The following is a 19,458-nucleotide window of genomic DNA, read 5'->3' as shown; positions in this document are numbered from 1 at the left end:
AAATGTGAAAGCAAGCTTACAGGGTTTAAATCAGGGTTTTCAACCTTTTCTGGTCCATGACCAACTACAGTGGTACCTCAGGTTACAGATGCTTCAGGTTACATACGCTTCAGGTTACAGACTCCTCTAACCCAGAAATAGTACCTTGGGTTAAGAACTTTGCTTCAGGATGAGAACAGAAATAGCACTCTGGGGGCGCGTTGGGAGGCCCCATTAGCTAAAGTGGTACCTCAGGTTAAGAACAGTTTCAGGTTAAGAACAGAATTGAGAATTAAGTTCTGAAGAAGGAGGAGGAGGAGGAGGAGAAGGAGAAGAAGAGGGAGAAGGAGAAGGAGAAGGAGAAGGAGAAGGAGAAGGAGTGTTTGGATTTGACATCCCGCTTTATCACTACCCAAAGGCGTCTCAAAGCGGCTAGCATTCTCCTTTCCCTTCCTCCCCAACAACAAACACTCTGTAAGGTGAGTGGGGCTGAGAGACTTCAGAGAAGTGTGACTAGCTCAAGGTCACCCAGCAGCTGCATGTGGAGGAGCGGAGACGCGAACCCGGTTCCCCAGATTACGAGTCTAGCGCTCTTAACCACTACACCACACTGGTACAGGTACCACTGTACATTCTTCCTGCAGCACCCCTTTAGGGCTCAGGAGCCCAGTTGTGTCACCCCTTGCCTGCAGAGCTGGCAGTCTCACGCCCTTTTTCAAACACCCTCCCTTGTGGAGTGTTCCCTCAGCCTCCTCTCCCCTCTCCTTGGGGGTCCCCTGGTCTCAGAACTGCCCACTCCCCCACCCCCCAAAGAGAGGTGCCTCCTCACACTGCCCCACAGGGGCCTGTGAAGCACTCCCTGGGCAGACCCAGAGGCACCATCCACCTGTGGAGCTTGTAGCCAGGGCTGCTGCAACAAACAGCTGTGCAAGCCTTTGGGAGGCAGAAGATGTAAGAGGGCATCAGAGGAAAGGAAGTTTTTATTATTATTAATGCTTTATTATGTTTTCATATGTGTTGGAAGCCACCCAGAGTGGCTGGGGCAACCCAACTAGATGGGCAAGGTACAAATATACTACTACAGTGGTACCTCGGGTTACATACGCTTCAGGTTACATACGCTTCAGGTTAAAGACTCTGCTAACCCAGAAATAGTACCTCGAGTTAAGAACTTTGCTTCAGGGTGAGAACAGAAATTCTGCTCCGGCAGTGCAGCAGCAGTGGGAGGCCCCATTAGCTAAAGTGGTGCTCCAGGTTAAGAACAGTTTCAGGTTAAGAACGGACCTCCGGAACGAATTAAGTACTTAACCCAAGGTACCACTGTACTACTAATACCTTTTGAAATTCCTTCCTTATATTTTCAGCCAATTGTGCCCAGAAGAAAGTTACTGTAGCTCAGAGAGAGAGAGAGAGAGCGAGAGAGAGAGAGAGCGCGAACACATTTTGCCCCATCAACATATACAAGATGTCCTTTTTTTAAATAAAAAAATTATCTTTATTTTTCTGCACAACAGAGTGAAAGCTCTCGATAGCACCTCCCCACCCCTTCCTCTTTACACCAACATTGTCCGGTATTATAACTTAGGCTGAGACAACTCTACCAAACTCTTATTGCAGTGGAGCAAAAGGTGTGCAATGGATTTATTTGGGTTAATTTGGCCATAAGGAGCTGTCACGTTTAATGAAAGGCAGCTGTGCTAAAGCACTTTCGGTTTGGCGTCCCCCCAAAGATGATAATAAGGACAATTCTGCAAAAGCTGGTTTAATTTGGTGCAATCAGCAGGAAGGAAAAAGGGTCGGCAGGAAGAGTACATGCGACGAGCAACTAATGAGTCTTAAGGATCGTATTATTTTGGCAAAGTTGAAACGCCGCTCGACTAATGAAGTCATCTTATTAGGCTTTGGATGTAAAAATACAGATATCTATAACTCATGCCTCAGTGAGAAAAACGTAGCTGCTACTGAGCGGAATGTAGTTTTTAGCCGATTAAAATGCAGCACAGGTGTAACTCGTTCTGCCAAGCCGCGTGTTTATCTGCCAAGAGTATATGAGGGTATGTATGAGCTGCATATTTTTGTGCAGCTCTGTTCCTGGGGCCAAGTGGAACACCTTGACCGCCTCGTCCACGGCGGGAGTCCCACCATTAAACTATCATAAACTGGCACACATATGGCAACTTATCTCTGCACCTTTTGTCAAACCACTTGCCAGTGGCGACCCCCGACAACGTGGCACAATTTTCCAGTTTCCCACCATCAGGCTGAGTGGTGATCTCCGTTTCCCAGTTCTTGAAGCCGATGCTGGTACTTGTCATGTCCACCCATCTCCCTTCGGCGGCCATGTCGTTGATGCCGAGCCAGATTTCCGACTGGGCCCCGATGCTCTTTCTCATGTAGTCGTACAGAGCGTCGTTTTCGTCTCCCGTCTGAGGGGTGCTGAGGGTGCCGCCCTGAGAGATGCAGTCTTCGCTGGCTTCGTGATAGGTCTTGGCGTTGGGGAAAGCCAGGAAACACTTCAGGTTGACCTTGGTGCCTTTCAGACAAACTAGCGAGAGACAAAAAGGGGAGGAGATGGTGCAGGGAGACAGTGGAGTCAGAAAAGGAACCATGTGCTTTCGAGTGCAATGCAGTGGTACCTTGGTTCCTGAATGGCTTAGGTACGGTCCCTGACCGTTAAGTCCAGTCATGACCGACTCTGGGGTTGCGGCGCTCATCTCGCTTTACTGGCCAAGGGAGCCGGCGTACAGTTTCCGAGTCATGTGGCCAGCATGACTAAGCCACTTCTGGCGAACCAGAGCAGCGCACAGAAACGCCGTTTACCTTCCGGCCAGTGCGGTACCTATTTATCTACTTGCACTTTGACGTGCTTTCGAACTGCTAGGTTGGCAGGAGCAGGGACCGAGCAACGGGAACTCACCCCCTTGTGGGAATTTGAACCGCTGACCTTCTGGTCGGCAAGCCCTAGGCTCAGTGGTTTAACCCACAGTGCCACCTGCGTCCCCCCGAATGGCTTAGCTCCCAAACCAATCAGCTCCCAAAGCCGGAAGTAAGTGTTCCAGTTTGCAAATGTTTTTTTGAAGCTAAACGTCTGTTTTGGCTGTCGCCGTTGTTTCCAGGGCCAATCAGCTAACTAGAAGCCGTCAAATCCCCCCGGTTTACTATCCCTAGTACTGTATTTCAAGATTCCCATAAAAGTGCCTGGCTTAAAACCGTCTATCAAAAACTTCACTCTTGTGGCCTATCCCCACAACACCTACTCACTATGGGCCCCACTAAAGCAAACAATCTAATGGGTCAACGTCTAAAAGATATCGAGCATCAGAATAACTTAGCCACTATAAGGAAATTCTGCCCTTGGTATGTTCCACCTCTCCATTTTGATTCTCTGGCCCCATATCTGCACAAACTTATTATCCCAAAATACAGACGTGCTTTTACGCTTGCAAGACTGGATTTTTGGCCATCTGCGGTACTTGAGGGTCGGTTCCAAAAGATCCCGCCTGAGAAACCTCTTCGCCCCTGTGGAGATGGCAGCACTGAAACAGCAGCACACGCCCTCCTGTCCTGTACTCTCTACAAAGACCTGAGGAATGAGATCACCACCCCACTCATACTAACCATCCCAGGGTGCTCAACCACTGTCACAATGTCTTTTCTTTTGTCACATCAAAATGAGCAGACAACAGCATAGGTTGCTAGGTTCATAGCAGGGGCAATCAGAATAAGGGCCACTAACTGACTGCTGATTCAGGACTTTAAATTGTGCTTTTACAGTGGTACCTCGCAAGACGAACGCCTCGCAAGACGGAAAACTCGCAAGAAGAAAGAGTTTTCCGTTTTTCAAGGTGCTTCGCCAGACGAATTTCCCTATGGGCTTCCTTCACAAGACGAAAGCCCGTAGGGAAATCTCCGGGGACAGCGGGGAAGCGCAGCGCGTCTTCCCCACTGTCCTCGGACCTCCTCCGAAGGCTGGCGGTGGGGCGGAGAGACCTCCTCCCCCCGCCAGGCTTCGGAAGGCTGTTCTGAAGGCTGGCGGTGGACCGCCAGCCTTCAGAACAGGTCCGGGGACTGAGGAGAAGCGCAACGCGCCTTCCCCTCTGTTCCCGGACCTGTCCTGAAGACTTGCGGTGGGGAGAAAAGCCCTTCTCCGCACCGCCAGCCCGGCAAGCGGTTTCCATAGGAACGCATTAATTGATTTTCAGTGCATTCCTATGGGAAACCGTGCTTCGCAAGACAAAAAACTCACAAGAAGAAAAAACTCGCAGAACGTATTAATTTTGTCTTGCGAGGTACCACTGTATATCAAATTTCCTTTTCTGCGTATACTGTAATGTTTTACTGTTGCTGTGGCCATTGGCTGATGCGAATAAAGCTTTATCTCTCTCTCTCTCAACCAGAAGCCACGCCTTGGCTTGCAAATGTTTCGGAAGTCGGACGGACTTCCAGAACGGATTGAGTTCACGAACCAAGGTACCACTGTACTAGCTCTGTTCGATGTATCTGCAAGGAAAGCATTTCTTACTCTTTCAATTTGAACGGGGTGTCCCAAACTTGGGTCTCCAGCTGTTTTTGAACTACAATTGCTAGCTAGGGATCATGGCAGTTGTAGTCCAAAAACAACCAAATTTGAGAAACACTGCATTAGACTTAAAAAAGGATGCTGAGAGCAGTGGCAGACCTACATTTTGGGGGGGGGGTGGAGCCCTGATGCTTGAACTGTTATGTGGGCCTCTTCGCAACCAGCGATGAGGTCCGGGCAACCGCTGTCATCTTCTTCAATGGGGTTGTTCCACAACAGATCACTAAACCTTTATGACATCTGTGCTACTGACTCTCGAACTTTGGGATTGTTGACAACAAAAAAGTAATCATTTTGAGTCATGCGACTCAAATTGGGTCTAAAGGGTAAAGGTAAAGGGGACCCCTGACCATTAGGTCCAGTTGTGACCGACTCTGGGGTTGCGACGCTCATCTCACTTTACTGGCCGAGGGAGCCGGCGTACAGCTTCCGGGTCAGGTGGCCAGCATGGCTAAGCCGCTTCTGGCGAACCAGAGCAGTGCATGGAAACGCCGTTTACCTTCCCGCCAGAGAAGGTAACCTATTTATCTACTTGCACTTTGACATGCTTTTGAACTGCTAGGTTGGCAGGAGCTGGGACTGAGCAATGGGAGCTCACTCCGTTGCGGGGATTCAAACCACCGACCTTCTGATCGGCAAGTTCCTAGGCTCTGTGGTTTAACCCACAGCGCCACCCGCATCCCCCAAATTGGGTCTACTAGACCTTAAAATTTTAAGCAATGTCTGGGACCCCTCTAGAATTAGGGGCTTACGACTCATTAGTTTCAAAGTAGATCTACCCCTGGATGAGAGTCTTGGAATTACAGCTGTCCTTGTGAATGGTAGTCAGTGCCAGTTAGCTCTCCAAGTTTTGGGGAGGCCTTGGAGAAGAGTCCTTCAGTGGGCCACCTTTTCTGAATGGGTCTGTCTCCTCCACACTACTGCTACTGCCCTATTCCTTTGGACCTAAACCACACAACCAGGCAGAGGGAGAAGATGAGGTGCCCCAAAGGTTGCTCCTCCTTGGTCCTCTCATTCCTCAGTCACTCAGCAGGGAGAGGAACAGGAATCAACATGAATGTGGTGGAGCCAGAGGGATCTAGGGACCGGCCATGGTCTATCTGAAGAGGTACAGTCCTCAGCATGTGCCATATGATGTTAGTGACCCCTGCTGCAGTACAGAGGGAGTGAATAATAATAATAATAATAATAATAATAATAATAATAATAATAATAATAATAATTTATTACTTATACCCCACCCATCTGGCGGGGCCTCCCCAGCCACTCTGGGTGGCTTCCAACAGGATATTAAAAACAGAATAAAACTTCAAACATTTAAAACTTCACTAAACAGGGCTGCCTTCAGATGTCTTCTGAAAGTCAGATAGTTGTTTCTTTCCTTGACATCTGACGGGAGGGCATTCCACAGGGCAGGCACCACTACCAAGAAAACTCTCTGCCTGGTTCCCTATAACCTCACTTCTCGCAGGGAGTGAACCACCAGAAGGCCCTCAGAGCTGGACCTCAGTGTCCAGGCAGAACTATGGAGGTGGTGACACTCCCTCAGGTATACTGGGCCGAGGCAGTTTAGGGCTTTAAAGGTCAGCACCAACACTTAGAATTGTGCTGGGAAACATACTGGGAGCCAATGAAGGTCTTTCAGGACCGGTGTTATATGGTCTCAGTGGCCACTCTCAGTCACCAGTCTAGCTGCTGCATTCTGGATTAGTTGTAGTTTTCAGGTCACCTTCAAAGGTAGCCCCACCCAGAGCGCATTGCAGTAGTCCAAGCGGGAGATAACTAGAGCATGCACCACTCTGGCAAGACAGTCCGCGGGCAGGTAGGGTCTCAACCTGCGTACCAGGTGGAGCAGGTAAACAGCTGCCCTGGGACAATGTGAATCATTTGAGCCTGCTCCCTGGTCAACAAAGAATGGAGGACACAGCATATCACACATGTTTAGAGAACTGACTGAGAGGAAATACAATGCAAGCTGCAAAATTGCCTTCAGCTGTTTGCATATGTCACTTTGAACAATGCTGTTCACTTCGCTCCTAGAGCGAGGATAATAACATTAAGCATTTCTCTACAAAAGCTCTTGTGCTTTTTCTGCGCTTGCAAGCTGGTTTCGGAGCTTGGATGCCTGACCCGCAGAGGCTGACATTAGGGAAGTGGACAGACAGAGTCTTTGAAAATGCTGGAGTGATTTTGTTTTCTAACCACTCTCCCTTTCCATCTCTGCAACCAGGTAGTGTGTGAGGGTGCAGCAACAGAACAAATCAGTACATCTGAGCTTTAGCACAATGGGAAACTAGTTAGTGCAAACTATGGTGCTTCATATTGTAGTTTAAAATCCAGATTTATTGATCCCAAACAACCTATGGTTACTGAACAGTTAATGTTAATGTACTCAGTGGTGTAGCGTGGGGGGTGCAGGGGGGGCTGGCCACACCGGGCGCAACATCTGGGGGTTAGGGTTAGGGGGCGCAAATCCACGGGTTAGGGGGCGCAAATCCACGGGTTAGGGGGTGCAAATCCACGGGTTAGGGGGCGCAAATCCACGGGTTAAGGGGCGCAAATTACTTGCCTTGCCCCGGGTGCTGACAACCCACGCTACGCCACTGAATGTACTGGAAATACAAATAAACCACATTTTAGCTAACACATCACGGCTTAATGTTATGTCATAAATAGCCTTATTTCACAAAGTGAGGCCATTTTGTGGCGTATGAAAAATTATAGGCCATTGGGTTTTGTACCTGTTTGAAGTGCTTGCTTTTCCTTTAGCAGAGCCACCTCCTGGGAGATATTCTCTAGCTGTTCCTTCAGGTCTTCAAACATTTTGAGGCTCACAACATCTGCAGAGCAAACAAAGAGATTGATGATCATGTCTGCCTACACAGAATGAATGCAATCATATTTATGAATGGAACCAGAACTTCTCCCTCATTGGCAATATAACAAAGAGTACAATGAACAAAGAAGAAAGCAGCGTATTATGCAGCATTTGTTAGAGAGTTTGCAATAGATGGAATCAGTAATTCGTAACAGGTCCATGCAGTAAAATGTCCCACCTTTGCTGCGTATCACTTCCATGGAAGTTGGTATTCCTAGCAACTTTTCAACATTCCCTACTCTTTCTTTCCTACTACTTTATATGCTTTCCCTCTCTTGTATCAGTATGTTTTTGTAGCACAATGCCCTCATCTTAATATGTTCTGTTTGAATTATGCGGGTAGCGCTGTGGTCTAAACCACTGAGCCTCTTGGGCTTGTGGATCAGAAGGTTGGTGGTCGAGTCCCCGCGATAGGATGAGCTCCTGTTGCTCTGTCCCAGCTCCTGCCAACCTAGCAGTTTAAAATCACACCAGTGGAAGTAGATAAATAGGTAACACTGTGGCAGGAAGGTAAACGGCATTTCCGTGTGCTCTGGCTTCTGCCATGATGTTCCGTTGCGCCAGAAGCAATTTAGTCATGCTGGCCACTTGACCCGGAAAGCTGTCTGCGGACAAACATGGGCTCCCTTGGCCTGAAAGTGAGATTAGCTCCGCAACCCCAGTGTCACCTTTGACTGGACTTAACCATCCAGGGGGCCTTTACCCTTTTTTACCTTCAATAACGCTACATTAAGGGACGCGGGTGGCGCTGCGGTCTAAACCACTACTGAGCCTAGGACTTGCCGACCAGAAGGTCGGCGGTTCGAATCCCTGCGACGGGGTGAGCTCCGTTGCTCGGTCCCAGCTCCTGCCCACCTAGCAGTTTGAAAGCACGTCAAAGTGCAAGTAGATACCTTCCGGCGGGAAGGTAAATGGCGTTTCTGTATGCTGCTCTGGTTCACCAGAAGCGGCTTTAGTCATGCTGGCCACATGACCCAGAAGCTGTCTGTGGACAAACGCCGGCTCCCTCGGCCTATGGAGTGAGATGTGCGTGCAACACCAGAGTCGTCTGCAACTGGACCTAATGGTCAGGGGTCCCTTTACCTTTACCTAATGCTACATTATGTTTTGTTGTTGTTGTTGGCATCTGTCTGTGTCTCCAGGGGTGAAATCAAACTGCTGGAGAGTTACAGCACCTGCTTTGGAGGCAGAGACCAGAAATTTGTAACTGCTGCCTCCTGCGTAGTTTCTACTGCATTATCAGCACTGAAGTGACCTTCCTGGGGTGCAAGCCTGGGCAGTGCGTTTGGAGATCCTGGGCTAGATAATCAGATCTCTTTGTCTCACTGATGTGGACCAAAGGAAAACAGAGTGATATGTTTGGCACCAGCTTGGCTGCAGGAGTTGTCCAAGGGAGGCATAGAAGATGCCATCCAACCATCTTAGGGACTCCACTCCAGATTTGTGTAGGGTTTACTCCTTCGCCTTTTCTTCTCCTGAAGATGTCCCACAAGGCAGCGGGTATGTTTTGTTCAATTAAGTACAGTGGTACCTTGGTTTTTGAACGTAATCCATTCTGGAAGTCTGTTCAAGTTCCAAAACATTCAAAAACTGAAAGCAGAAGCCTCAATACGGAAAATTCAAAATGGAAACCGTGTTTCCTGTTCGACTTCCGAGGCGTGTTCGAAAACTGAGGCACTTGCTTCCGGGTTTTCGGCATTCTGAGTTCTGAAATTTTTGACTATGGAGGCATTCGAAAACTGAGGTACCACTGTATTCTACATCATGGTTCCTGCAAGACAACTGACCATTACAAATAAATGTTGTTGTTTAGTTGTTTAGTCGTGTCCGACTCTTCTTGACCCCATGGACCAGAGAACGCCAGGCACCTCTGTCCTCCACTGCCTCCTGCAGTTTGGTCAAACTCATGCTGGTAACCTCGAAAACACTATCCAACCATCTCGTCCTCTGTCGCCCCCTTCTCCTTGTGCCCTCCATCTTTCCCAACATCAGGGTCTTCTCCAGGGAGTCTTCTCTTCTCATGAGGTGGCCAAAGTACTGGAGCCTCAGCTTCACAATCTGTCCTTCCAGTGAGCACTCAGGGTTGATTTCCTTCAGTATGGAGAGGTTTGATCTTCTTGCAGTCCATGGGACTCTCAAGAGTCTCCTCCAGCACCATAATTCAAAAGCATCAATTCTTCGGTGATCAGCCTTCTTTATGGTCCAGCTCTCACTTCCATACCTCACTACTGGGAAAACCATAGCTTTAACTATACGAACCTTTGTTGGCAAGGTGATGTCTCTACTTCTCAAGATGCTGTCTAGGCCTGTCATTGCCCTTCTCCCAAGAAGCAGGCGTCTTTTAATTTCGTGGCTGCTGTCACCATCTGCAGTGATCATTGAGCCCAAGAAAGTAAAATCTCTCACTACCTCCATTTCTTCCCCCCTCTATTTGCCAGGAGGTGATGGGACCAGTGGCCACTTATTTACAAATAAATAAGGCCTTTGTAAAACAGTGGTCAGGAACTTGTAGGGTAACCAGCCTCATATAACCAGCACGCTTGATTCTAATTAACACATGAAGGGGTTAATGCCATAGAGTAAGCTGACCTGCCAGGCTTAGCCTAGGTCACTTCCCCTCACCTCAGAAGGAAATGGGCAACCAGACCCCTTGTTGTACTCAGTTTACATGTGGATTTGGTGTGTGAGGAGGTCTGAGCTGGTTGCTCCAGCTCAGCCGCATGGCTTTAACCAGCCTCTCTTGTTTCAGGCAAGAATGGAATATGAAACTAGTATTTTCATATACCTGTAGTTTAGGAACTTCTGCTATTTTGTTACCAAGCAACATTTTATTGCCTGTGTGTTTTTTCTGACTGCTGTATGGAAAAACACATGAATATGAGCTTTGAAGAGTCTTGTAAGTAAATTTGAGGTCTATCTGTGTGCTAGGGGAGTGGGATACTTTGGAAAGAACCATTAAAAGGGACAATTTTGGGGTTCACTGGAAATGCAGGTTTTACAGTCTATATTTCCATGCCTTCCTTTGCTGCATGTATTGCAATGTTAATTTTCTGCAGTTGTTCTTCTCACCAAAAAGTACTTGCCCCAAACTTGGGTCCAGGATTCCAGGATTCCAACAGAACTTTCCAAGTTGGCTTCATCCTTTTAAAATTATTTCTACACTGCCTTTTGGCTCTTAAAAAAAAGGTTGCCTGAGGTGGTTTACGCATGTGTGAACAACGTCTGAATAGTTACCGTATTTTTCGCTCTATAAGACGCACCAGACCACAAGACGCACCTAGTTTTTGGAGGAGGAAAACAAGAAAAAAATATGCTGAATCTCAGAAGCCAGAACAGCAAGAGGGATCGCTGCGCAGTGAAAGCAGCCATCTCTCTTGCTGTTCTGGCTTCTGTGATAGCTGCGTAGCCTGCATTCACTCCATAAGACGCACACAGTTTTCCCCTTACTTTTTAGGAGGGAAAAGGTGAGTCTTATAGAGCAAAAAATACGGTAATCCATGCAACATAAGAGCATGTGGAGAAATGTTATTGGGGCAGGATGTTCCACAGACCCTGAAATATAAAAATAAAAGAAGCCCAAATATCTAAATGTGGTTATAAAAAGTACTGGGGGAACAGTTTCTGTATATGGTTCATGTGGAACCTAAAATTTCCTCAAACTTGAGAACCTTATTTTTATAATCATAGGCATCTCTCAAATGTCAGTTATCGCCTGCTAAAAAGCAAGAATTACAAGTGGGTCTTAAAAATAGAAAAGCAAAGAATGAGATGTGGATGCTTTAAGTCATTGCTCAATTAGTCATTATTAGTTTGGCTCCTCTTATCAAAACACATTATTATTATTATTATTATTATTATTATTATTATTATTATTATTATTTCTGTTGGGAGGCACCCAGAGTGGCTAGGGAAACCCAGCCAGATGGACGAGGTATATAATAATAATAATAATAATAATAATAATAATAATAATAATAATAATAAATGTCTACATTGCGGTGCCGTAGCCTAGCCATCATTCATCGCAATATTATCTCTGTTTTAAATCACTCCCTGCTTGTCCACAGTATGTGTGCAACTGTTCTAGCTACCAGCCTTAGGTGCAGCAATAAAACTGCTAGCGCATTTGCAAAGCTAAGCAGGGTCTGGTCTGGTTTCAAATTGGATGGGAGACCAGGTGCTGAGATTCCTGCATTGCAGGGGGTTGGCCTAGATGACCCTCAGAGTACCCCTTCTGATTCTACCATTCTGCTATTCTATGAATGCGACATGATCCTCGCTCTTCTTTCTTGTGGTTCTTCATTTTTAACCTGGACTTGGACCAGACAGCTTTTCAAAATAGACGACTACTCTCTGCAAAGCAGGTCACATGCCCCCTCTAGTTAGCAATGCGATTTGCACACTTTGTGCACGAGCTTATTTAAACACGCACTGGTTGTGATCTGAAGGCTCTGCCACAAAACAAAACAAAAATCTGCCTTGATCTCTTCCAGTCTGCCATGCAATACTGCAAAACCCAATTTAGATGACTGTCATATACAGTCTTACCTGGAATCAGCCCAGAGTGGCTGGGGCAACTCAGTTAGATGGGCAGGGTACAAATATTATTATTATTATTATTATTATTATTATTATTATTATTATTATTATTATTTTCAGTGGTTCCCAACTAGTGGTCCCGAGGACCCCAGGGGGTCTGCATAACCCATTCACATAACAAAAAGTACCATAGATATATTGAAATTTTCAAAAGTAGGGGGCCCGTGGCTTGGCTTTTGAAAAACGGGGGTCTGTCAAAAAAAGGTTATTTATTTATGCCACTACTGCAGCCCGCGTTTTGTTAGCCCCAAAATGAAAATTGAGCGAAGTCCCAACATATGGAATAAGAGAACAAGAAGAACATACGTTCAAAGAAGATTGTTTACTGAATATATGGGTGAAACGCTGGCAGCATTAAGATAAATTCAACAGTGTAAATAAGTTTAGATGGATGTAACAATGGATTACCGAGTGGTTTAGTTCATGTAAAACATGTATGGTATGCAAAATGAACCATGGAAAAAGAAGAAGGGAAGTCACTGATTTAAATGAATATTTTGAAATGTGAATTAGAAATATTTAATAAAAATTATAGTAAAAAGAAAAACAAGGGGTCTGCAGTACTTAGCTAACTGGAAACCAATGGGCTAGATAAGGGAAAAGGGGTGATAATAAGTGTTACTGTTTCTTGACCTTTTAATAAACCCTATTCGGAGAGTCATTTCGACACAGGATGAAATAGACAGCAGGGCACAGATGACACCCATTTACACATGCAGCTTTTGCTAAACTATACAAATTCAGTGGGAGACACACCGTTGAATGCCTGTATATGTGTGTGTGTGTGTGTGTGTGTGTGTCTACATCTATCTATCTATCTAATCATCTATCTATCTATCTATCTAATCTATCTATCATCTATATCTATCTATCTATCATCTATATCTATCTATCTATCTATCTATCTATCTATCTATCATCTATCTATCTATCTATCTATCTATCTATCTATCTATCTATCTATCTATCTATCTATCTATCATCTATATCTATCTATCTATCTATCTATCTATCTATCTATCTATCTATCTATCTATCTATCTATCTCTATCTATCATCTATCTATCTATCATCTATCATCTATCTATAGCTATCTATCTATCTATCTATCTATCTATCTATCTATCTATCTATCTATCTATATCTATCTATCTATCTATCTATCTATATCTATCATCTATCTATCTATCATCTAATATATCTATATCTATCTATCTATCATCTATCTATCTATCATCTATCTATCTATCATCTATCTATCTATCTATCTATCTATCTATCTATCTACTATCTATCTATCTATCTATCTATCAATCATCTATCTATATCATCTATCTATCTATCTATCTATCTATCTATCTATCTATCTATCTATCTATCTATCTCTATCTATCATCTATCTATCTATCTATCATCTATCTATCTATCTATCTATCTATCTATCTATCTATCTATCTATCATCTATCTATATCATCTATCTATCTATCTATCTATCTATCTATCATCTATCAATCTATCTATCTATCTATCTATCTATCTATCTATCTATCTATCTATCATCTATCTATCTATCTATCTCTATCTATCTATCTATCTATCTATCTATCTATCTATCTATCTATCATCTATCATCTATCTATCTATCTATCTATCTATCTATCTATCTATCATCTATCTATCTATCTATATCTATCTATCATCTATCTATCATCTATCTATCTATCTATCTATCTATCTATCTATCTATCTATCTATCATCTATCTATCTATCTATCTATCTATCTATCTATCATCTATCTATCATCTATCTATCTATCTATCTATCTATCTATCTATCTATCTATCATCTATCTATATCATCTATCTATCTATCATCTATCTATCATCTATCTATCTATCTATCTATCTATCATCTATCTATCTATCTATCTATCTATCTATCTATCTATCTATCTATCTATCTATCTATCTATCTATCTATCATCTATCTATATCTATCTATCTATCTATCTATCTATCTATCTATCTATCTATCTATCTATCTATCTATCTATCTATCATCTATATCTATCTGGGGAGCTATTGGGAAATTCCTTCTGCTTCTCTTACCTTTCTCTGGCTTCTTCTTGGGTCTGATGTTCTGCTGAGTTGTCAGTTGTACCACAGAAAAGAGGCACACCAGAAGGCAAACACCTCGGAGCTCCATCGCTGTTCGGCTGCTGTTCTCCAAGGGAGTGGAGGAGCTGAAGTGAATTTGAGCTGCCCCGAGTCGAGCTTCTTAACATGGACTTTAACCAAAAATGTCTGGCCAAGAAATAAGTTCCAGATTATTCAGTAAGCAAGGCAGACACTGGAGCTTATTTTTACAGATTGTTGGGAGAGATCCAGTATCCTAAGAGCTTTCGGACCCTCCCATAAACACAGAGGGGAGTAGAATGGGATGGGGTGTTTTTTTAGGTCTTGTACAAACTTGCAGATGAAATAACTTAAGAATGAAAATGTTCATTTCCAATGGATTTATTCGGGCTCCAAAAGTGCGCGGCCAAAAGTGGCGAACCAGAGCAGCACACGGAAACGCCGTTTACCTTCCCGTCGGAGCGGTACCTATTTATCTACTTGCACTTCGATGTGCTTTTGAACTGATAGGTTGGCAGGAGCAGGGACCGAGCAACGGGAGCTCACCCCATCGTGGGGATTCGAACCGCTGACCTGCTGATCGGCAAGTCCTAGGCTCTGTGGTTTGACCCACAGCACCACCCGCGTCCCTCAGAAGCACTTACCTGGTTACAAAAGATTGCCCAAATCTGAATATTAATCTCTTGATGATCTGAAATGCTAACTCAGTTACATTTAATTAGGTACAACTTGTCTCCTGCTTCCCATGCTAGATTTGAATATGCAGTGATTTGGTGGCACTGCTGTTTGTGTAAACCAGCCTTGAATTGTGATAGGTATTTCAAAGGTTCATATTCCAGCTGGGAGTTATGATGGCACCATAGGAGGAAAATTCTAAGGATTGGTTCATTACCCTCCTAATGGGGAGAAAATGAACTAAAAGAGCTTGGAATATGTGATTTGAGACACACTAACTAACTACCTTGAAAAATGTGCAAAAATGAACAAGAGCAAAGATTTTTAAAGAATAAAAAACCAACTGCTGCTCTTGAACAAGTTTTTGTGTGTGTGTGTGTGGTGTTGATCTGCATTTCATCTCCCACTGTTTTGGGAGGAATGCTTCTACAGCCGAGACAAAAATATTTTACAACCACCAGATAGGCTATTTCTTATACTCTCTTAAGCTCCGAGGAGCTGCTAAAATCCTTGGTTTATTCCACGAAGCTTTTAGAGCAAAAGCAATTTAATGTTTCTGGGACAAACACCGAGCTCTTTGCTCCACAGATGTTTCCTTTTATTGCTCCACTGGACACATGACAATGAAAACGTGGCGATAAGTGCGCAGCAACACATGGAAATTTCCACCAGCTGTAATGGCAACAGCTGCCATGGCAAAAGCCTGTTCAAGAATCAGACAGGAATTCCGGTTGGGTGTGCAGGCTGTTGCCTGTCTGGAGCAACGTCTTCCATGTATTTCTATGCCAAGCAATGGATCTTGCCAACAAAGTGGGCACACCTCTCCTGGCAGTGCAGAACAGACAGTTCACCTCTGAGCCATTTAGCTTTGAGTGCAGTTCTTTAAACCGGAGCACAAATCATTCTGATGTCTTTTCCTGGGCTAGTGAGTCCCCTCTCCCGTCCTTTGTCATTTATCAGTTCTTTCGGGACAGGAGCAAACTGGCTTTTGCCGTTTAACAAATCCACACTGGATCATTATATTGTGTCAGTCCAATCGGCAGATAAAATGTATTAATCTAAGAAGTGGGGAACTGTTTACAATGTTTATTGACTTGAAAGAGGCTTTCCATTCTGTTTTAAGAAAGATACGGTGGGATTAAACTAGGATAGACATCCACAGACCAAAGTTTTCTTATTCGTGACTTGTACACTCAAACAACTATTCAAGTCCACTGCGGTCAGCGGGGACAACTGTCACATGAAGATAACCACAAAAAGGGGTGTGTAACAGGAATGTATTTTAACCCCGTACTTATTGTATTTCTGTCAAGTTTGAAAACCTGACAGTACCTAACTACCAAAGGCTTTTCACCAAAGCCAGACTAAATGTCTTTCCTTCTGCAGTGTTGGATGGCAGGTTGAGAGGAGTTCCCTACCAGGACAGACTTTGCTCGTGTGCTCAAGACATCGATTCCATAAATCATATTTTGTTGCATTGTGCAAAATATGAGCAGGCCAGGGCTGAACTGATACTACCCTTGCTGGTACCTTTCCCGGGAAAATCAGAGGCTCACTATGTCAGGTTCCTATTGGAAGACCGGACAAATGCTAGAACATTAGCAGTAGCAAAGTTTTTATCGGTGGTTGCAAGAACAAATGAGCCTTATATTCTAAACAAAACGCTTGATTAACCTGGAGGTAGGCTGTATGAATTGTGTATTGATTTGTAATGATTTGTTGGGTCTCTGGACTGTAATAAAGATTGATTGATTGTATTTCTGAATGATTTTGTTTCATCACTGCCAATGGTAGGCCACTCTCCAAAGCTGTGGTTATATGTAACGATGATTTTCTCTAAATCGTAGGGAAAGTTTTATTAGGCACTACTAAAGGAGAATACTTTGCAATGGGCTAAATAATTTAAGTAGCGTGAGCTCCATTTTCAATAGAACCTTAAATGGAAACTTGAACCTGTAAACTAGTTTCATCTGCAGTTGTTTGTTGCTATTGTACTCCAAATGAGCACAGCATCCTGCCAGTTCTCAGGGTATTTAAAATCCCAGCTTCAGGCTCTGTGGCATTCCTGTACTGATCGAGATGTTCTAATTCTTCTCTGGAAAAAGCTCAGGCACTTTTCTTGTGGGATGTGCAGCCACCTGTTTGGGAGCCAGAGCATGAGTCCAGACACTAACATTTTGGTTGTGTCTTCATTGCTCTGCATCAATATCTACTTTTTTATATAATATCTTTATTAAATTTTCAACAAAAATAACAAAAAGTAAAAACAAACAACAACCACAAAGAAAATTATATGCAACATCAAATCCATAAAAGGGGATTCTCCGAATCCCATTACCCCCGTTCTTTAAATTCTTTTCAACTGCATGCCATTTCTACTCCAAATTGTTTTTTCTACCTCAAATTTCCTATATGAATTCTAAAATTACAAATGTTCTTAAAATCCTGACACTGTATTAACCTGTTTACAATACTTTTGCAAATTTCCCCCATTCTTTTTAAAATTTCTTGTATCATTTTGATTTCTGAGCTTTCCAGTTCGTTTCGCCATTTCAGCATAGTCCATTAACTTGGACTTTGCCAATCTTCTTTGGTCAAGACTGCTTCCTCTTTCCATCTTCCTGCATCAGTATCTAGCCTGGTACATCTTATGCCACAATAACCACAACAGCACCGACTTCAGCATGTGCAGTGAGCTAAGAACCATGCAGAAAATCAGCTTCGGTATCTTGAGTGCCCCTCGATCAGAGGCGGGGAAATTCTAGCCTGAGAGAGACCTCCCCCATTCGCCTTCTCCCCAATTCGGGCAAGCCATGCCAACCTGCCCTACACCTGAGGTCAGGTATGACGTTAACTGAGAGACTGGTAAAGATGGGGCTGAGATCAAAGGCTTAGCCTGGTTGTCAAGAGCTTGGGAAGCACTGCTGAAAAGGTTCCCCACCCCAACCAAGATGGATGGGGCAAGGCAGAGATGGAGTACATCAGGCTTGGAGGTCAAATTTCTATCTAATCCACAGGACTCTCCCCAGGTCACACACTCAATGGCCTGCTAGGTGTTTTGGCCAGGCTAGAATGGGCCCTTGAATTCTGACACTGCTGCTTACTTCCCTGGGTGGAAGATAGCAAAGGACATCTACCTGAAGGAGCGTCTCCACCACCATTGTTCTGCCCGGATATTGAAGTCCAGTGCCGAGGGCCTTCTGGCAGTTCCCTCACTGCGAGAAGCCAAGTTACAGGGAACCAGGCAGAGGGCCTTCTCGGTAGTGGCGCCCTCCCTGTGGAACGCCCTCCCACCAGATGTCAAAGAGGAAAAACAACTACCTGACTTTTAGAAGACATCTGAAGGCAGCCCTGTTTAGGGAAGCTTTTAATGTTTAATAGAGCATTGTATTTTAATATTCTGTTGGAAGCCGCCCAGAGTGGCTGGGGAAACCAAGCCAGATGGGCGGGAAATAAATCATAAATTGTTGTTGTTATTATTATTAATGCATAAAGCAGCATTAATTGCTTTGCCCCCTTTTGTTTCTGGTCCTTCCCGCTGCCAGCATTTGGCCCTGTAAATAGAGAAAGTTTCCTCTCGCCCCTAGAGTAAGTGAATACAACCACATAGCTGTCAACTTTCAGAAAATAAGGGGTCAGCACCCTCAAAAATAAGGGATCAGCAGCCTCACCTATTCCGGGGACAGTCTACGGGATATCTAACAATCCAGGATAGCAGTGGGAAGCAGCGGGAAACAGCGCTGGAATAAGGGAATTTCCCGCAAAAAAAGGGACGGTTGACAGCTATACAACCATTTTACAATCCATTGCTTGCTTTTACATTTCTATCAAGGCATAGATTAGAGCTGGACCGTATCTGGTTTTCAGCACCAGATAATCATTGCTATATGCCAATGTATCACAATGTGCTGGCCCCGGGGGGAAGGTTACTGTTGGCATAGTCAAAGTCCGGTCCTGGGTCACCAGCCTGGAAACAGTTCACAAGGAGCGGGGCGAGGTCCGAAGCCGGAAGCCGGGCGGGGACAGGAACACTGGAGGGTCAGGTCTGGGTCTGGGCAGGAACAGGTACTCAACAACGACGTTGCTCCCGCAACCTGGGACCGGGCTGACTGGCCTTTATCTTCTTTGAGGCCAGGGGCGGTCCCGGCCCCCAGGAGACCCGCCTCTCCTGGCCTTAAGGCAAGCACTCCTCCTGGGAGAAACCAGTTCCCTTCACCTCTCTGCCCTGAGCCTCTGCAGTTCAGGAGAGGCTGGAGGGTTACTGGGCCCAGGGGGAGACTCACCTATAGGCACTGAGTCCTCAACCACCCCTGGAGCCAGAGTGGACTCACCTGGTGCCTGCTCCTGGAGGCAGGGACTCCTGTGCAGGCTGGGATTCCTCAGGTTCAGCCTCTGAATCGGATTCCGAGGCCATCACACACAATATCCGAAATAAGGATGGAGCTACGCAGAGGCACTGGCTGGCTTCATGGTTTTTCCTGCATCGTGATTTTTTCCGGTGCCTGCTTTTGTGATTTGCTGCCCCCTGCAGGAGGCAGAGGAGAGTTGAGCTGGCAGAGTTAACAGGGGCTGCTGGAAGTGAGAGAAGCACTGGCTAGCTTCACATTCCCC

General features: G+C 44.9%; 1 protein-coding gene across 1 annotated transcript; it reads right to left on the bottom strand.

Moving 5' to 3' along the window:
• Positions 1 to 1,450: 1,450 nt before the first annotated feature.
• Positions 1,451 to 14,355, bottom strand: CLEC3B (C-type lectin domain family 3 member B). The gene is made up of 3 exons (XM_081883071.1): positions 14,146 to 14,355; positions 7,300 to 7,398; positions 1,451 to 2,524 (listed from the first exon to the last, which is right to left on the bottom strand). The coding sequence occupies exons 1-3, from the start codon at positions 14,240 to 14,242 to the stop codon at positions 2,124 to 2,126; spliced, it is 597 nt and encodes a 198-aa protein (XP_081739197.1). The 5' UTR covers positions 14,243 to 14,355; the 3' UTR covers positions 1,451 to 2,123.
• Between the last annotated feature and the right edge of the window lie 5,103 nt (positions 14,356 to 19,458).

Source organism: Podarcis melisellensis, assembly GCF_964234715.1.
Source record: "Podarcis melisellensis genome assembly, chromosome: 12".
In the NCBI taxonomy this organism is placed as follows: domain Eukaryota; kingdom Metazoa; phylum Chordata; class Lepidosauria; order Squamata; family Lacertidae; genus Podarcis; species Podarcis melisellensis.
Note: the sequence above shows the minus strand (reverse complement) of the source record. Positions and strands in the feature narration are given on the sequence as shown.